The sequence below is a fragment of the Cotesia typhae genome, unplaced genomic scaffold, assembly GCF_013202065.1.
Source record: "Cotesia typhae breed Kobodo isofemale line unplaced genomic scaffold, CoteBio_Ctyphae contig_4, whole genome shotgun sequence".
Taxonomy (NCBI): domain Eukaryota; kingdom Metazoa; phylum Arthropoda; class Insecta; order Hymenoptera; family Braconidae; genus Cotesia; species Cotesia typhae.
Window position 1 is genome coordinate 6,801,353 of NW_027423748.1, and position 4,778 is coordinate 6,806,130.

At 27.3% G+C, this 4,778-nt stretch overlaps 1 protein-coding gene across 1 annotated transcript; it reads right to left on the minus strand.

Annotated features, from left to right (window-relative positions):
* Positions 1 to 1,574: 1,574 nt before the first annotated feature.
* LOC141527523 (uncharacterized) lies at positions 1,575 to 2,302 on the minus strand. Its single transcript, XM_074243057.1, has 2 exons — positions 2,246 to 2,302; positions 1,575 to 2,104 (listed from the first exon to the last, which is right to left on the minus strand). The coding sequence occupies exons 1-2, from the start codon at positions 2,258 to 2,260 to the stop codon at positions 1,805 to 1,807; spliced, it is 315 nt and encodes a 104-aa protein (XP_074099158.1). The 5' UTR covers positions 2,261 to 2,302; the 3' UTR covers positions 1,575 to 1,804.
* Between the last annotated feature and the right edge of the window lie 2,476 nt (positions 2,303 to 4,778).

A 4,778-nucleotide genomic window follows, 5' to 3' on the forward strand; every position in this document is an offset into this window, starting at 1 on the left:
TACATACAGAATTTTTTTGATAAATTTTTTTTTGTTTTTATTTAATTGTTCTAAAAATCTTAAAAATTGTTAGATGTCTGTTAAATGTATAATTAATACGGTCAACTTGATATATTAAACGTCACTGTGCATGTAGATCGAAACACTAATTGTTAAGTTTTTTATAACTCAAAAAATATCAGTTAATTTTTTTTTCACTACCAAAATTTACATTTAAAATATTAAATAAATATTACCAAACTATTTAAACGCTAATAAGTTAACGAATTTTTACACTTATATTGCACAAACGAAATAGTTTTAAATAGGAACACCGACGCTTCCCGTTGTCACTGCGAAGTGACGATCAGAGTGTCTGCAGTAGCAATGGACGGAACTATGCGTGCCAGTAGTCGGTTGTAACGGTTACTGCTTACTCGACTGGCGTGCGCGCGCAATTTCCAAATGAAAACCGCCATCTTACCAACAAGAATTTCTCCCACTACTTCTACTACTTGCACGACTGCTGTAAACATTAGCAGCTTGTATAACCATTGCTGAGTGAGGAGAAAAATATCAACAATTTTTATCTGACAATATAAGGAAGTATTAAATTTTTTTCATTCATTTTATAAAATAAATATGATACTAAAATTAGCCGATGTTCAAGAATTTTTGTTTGTTTTTTAACAATTGAATTGCAAGTAAAAACATACTTAAAAAAAATTGCACGTATTATTTTTTAAATCTTTTACTTGCATGTAAAATTTTTTCTTTCTATTTTTTTATAGTGATTTTTTCAATAAAAAAAAAAAATGTAAAAATTTTCAAACGTCGGCTAATTTAATTTTCATTAAATAAATTAAAACTGAAAAAAACATTTAAAAAAAATTACAATTATAGTTTTTCAAATTTTCTGTACGTCAAAATTTTTTTTCTCATTTTTTATCTTATAATTTATCGTTGGTATAAAATTGAGATGAAATGTATATGGCATCAATTTATTCGTGATGTGATTGGTCGAATATATCATAAGCATGAAAATATATGCAAACTCTATATTTAGGCGCGCACTTGCGCGCGCAAATTCAAATTCTAGTCCCATAATAAAATTGAGATGAAATGTATGTGGCATCAAACTATTCGTAACGTGATTGGTCGAATATATCATGAGCATGAAAATATATGTAAACGCTATAGTAAGGCGCGCGCTTGCGCGCGCAAATTTGAATTCTAGTGACATTAAAGTTAAAAGTCATTGGAGAATTTTTAAATTTTATTTAAGAAAAAAATTAGTTCCAAAAAATGATTTTTAATTTTTTAAAATTTCTCTATGTCAATTTTTTTTGTTATAATTTATTTGTTAAAAAAATTATTAAATATCTTCTAAATTAATTTTCATTTATAATTTTTTTAATTAAAAAAAAATTTTTTTAACTGTCAGATGTCTGCTAATTTATAAAAAAAAATTTTTAAATTGTCAGAAGTCTGCTTCTAGACTAGAATACCCGCTTAAGTTAAAGAAAAATAAGTAGTCTCATTCAACAATAAAAATAATTATCTATTAATTTTAGATAGTCGTTTATATTTCAAATCATAAATAAAATATCGAGATTTGTTATAAATAATAATTACAAATATATTTTACAATGACATTTAATGCATCGTAATAACTTTCTAAACATTAGTTACCATCGAAATATACTCGCTAACATGCGTTCTTATATAAATATAAATCAATCGGTTAGGTCATAAAATAATTCCATAAAAAATCATTAAATAGTTAGTTGATTAATAATAATTTAGTTTAGAATTTTTCCAGATTTCAATTATAAGTAGGGTGTCCAATTTGTCGTATGGCAGGTTCTGGTAAAGCTTTTTCAGCAAGATTTTCCGTTCCGGGTAAATACTGGGGATAGACTTGAATTTTCTCAGCGTTATTATTAGTTCCGGGTAACTTAAACTGTGTTGACATTTTGGGCTTTGAATCAGACGATTTTTCCACAAGAGATTCAACGTCCGACCCTGTAGGTATTTGATGTTCTTCGACGGTTATCGTGGGTTTAAAGTATAAAATCGTAGGAGTACTCGTCGCTCCGTAGATACATAGACAAATTATCACTAACTACAAAAAAAAAAAAAAAAATTTTAAACTTTAAAAACGATTCCATCACAGAAAAATAGTTATAAGTTAGAAAGTATAACCATGAATTTTATCGCATTGAAAAATGAATAAAAAAAAAAAAAGTAAAAATGCAATACTCACTTTGAACATCTTCATACAAAGATTCGTGTTCAACTGACCAGCATCATCGCGATTGAAGCTTCATTTTATACCGCTCTTGAAGATACAGTTGAACGAATGTACAACACCGGTCTGACCAGAAAACTCTTGCTCGATACTTTTTTTTATTTCAATTAATTTTTTCTTTGCGCTGGTACTTGTCGCCTTAAGCTAAGTCGTATTAACACGATCCTCATTATTTATGTATATAAAGTTCGAACAGGATTCTTAACTAATCCATTTATGTCCATCAACTACTTTATCGCGAATCGTGAGCAAGTCATCTAACAAGTTTCGTTTTTTTGTTTTTTCTTAAAGCCATCTCGTTAGTTTTATTGTTGATAAAAATAAAATAATATTACTACATACTTTTAAAACTAAAATTTTATACGGCTATATTTACAATATTGCTCGTTTGAGATTCGCTGTCATGATTGGAAATTTTATGCAGAAATTGTAGAGAATATTAATAAACTTGCTAGTTCGAAAATCGATGAAATTTCTTCAATTAAATTTCCATATATACAAACTCTAAAATTGGACGTGAATAAAGTTGATTGCGAACAGGATAAAAAAGCTCAGCTCTATTAATGATTAAGCTGACACTGCTCGACCTATCGGAGAAATATAATTTTATCAAGCAAGCTAAATACGAAAAACTGTTCAACCGTGCATATGTGGACATAAAGTATTAAAAAATAAGTCAATCAAACTTGCAGAAACTTACACTTGGATCATTTTAAATTTAATTCTTAATCTCAAAATAACTGGAATCATTTAATGAATTACAGTGGATAATTATTCATAGTTCTTCAAACTATCACTATGTCACAGTTCAAAAATAGTTTTTCAACTTTCCAAGAAACAATAATCGAGACAAAGCGATTTAAATAATAAAGTCATCTCTACTGTTCTCTCTCTGAAGATTATCAATGTTTCAATATATGTCTGTGTTATTTTAGGATCCTCTCGAAGCATCGCAGTGATTTAATCTCTACTTCCTTGACCTATCATAATTGTAATCAATAAATTGTCAAACCACACTCTAAAATGGGTAAGTAAATTTTATTCATTTCTAAAAAAAAATGGATTTTTTTTTTATTGAGAAAGTTATAAAATAACTACTTAACAATGATAATTCTAATTTTTTTTGTACCCACATCAATTTTTCATATATTTATATATATTATATATATATATATATATATATATATATATATATATATATATATATATATATATATATATATATATATATATTCTCATGAACTATTGACATTTTTTAAGATATAAGCTCATCCCGATATTACACTCATCAAGACCTTTCATTTAAGTACCCACATCAATTTTTCATATATTTATATATATTATATATATGTATATATGAAAAATATATCAAAATACATGTGGGTACTCAAATGAAAGCTTTTGATGAGTATAACATTGGAATGAGCTTATATCTTTAAAAACTTCAATAGTTAAAAAAGTACAGTGCAATTTAACAAAATTTATTATTTAATAAAGTAAAATTGTTAAGTCACGATAGTCACATAGTGACCTTATGGTTGCTAGTTTTCATTAATAAATAAACAGCTACTTGTTTTGTTCTATTAGTTAGTAATGAATTACCAGAAATCGGCTAGTTGATTTAATGAAATAAAATTAAACTGATAATGATAATAAGTATTTCACCGCGGGACGAAAAAAGAAATAACGAGGGTAACGTAAACAAAAAAAATAGGGCGAATTTCAGTTGCCATCGCAAAACCATCTATCACTCGCCCACTCTCTAAACGTGTAACGAACGTTCAGATATTAAAGATATTTTTTATTTCTCATTTTCGTTGATATGACTCCACATCTATCATCAAATAGTGGGGCCATAAATCAGGCGAAAAAAAATAATTAAACTAAATAAATAAATCATACAAATCAAGTTGAATTAAAAAGTGAATGACGAAATAAAATAAAGCAGTTGAAAAAAAATGTTATAAAAGTCACTTCGACCACCGGTCACGTTCGCTGAACATGTGGTCTGCCTATTTCCAGAGAACTAAACCGGGGTACTTGGGATTTAACCGTGTACCAGCAAGCATCATAATGTATTCAAAAGTATTTCCATTAATATCTGGATACCGAGTAAATATTCAACTAAACTGACATTAAATCCATTTTATTAAGATTCTAAATCCTAAATCCTACTTTTAAAATTTTATTTAACGTTGCTTTTTTATTTTATTTATTTTTTATTTTTATAAAATCAGGTCTATTATTACACTGACTAGGAAATCCCGTGATTTAATGAAAGCACAAAATAGTTTTGTCTATAATAATAGTTTCACAATAAATGTTTATCTACGGATAAATTTATGAGCTCGTCAACCTATTGACCCAAAAGAACCAGATACATTTGGTTTAATTTAACTGTACACGGATGAAAAAAAAAAAAAAAAAAAGATCAACAATAAAACAAGTTTTGCTTTTTTCTGGCTTCTGTCAACACGTTTTTAATATA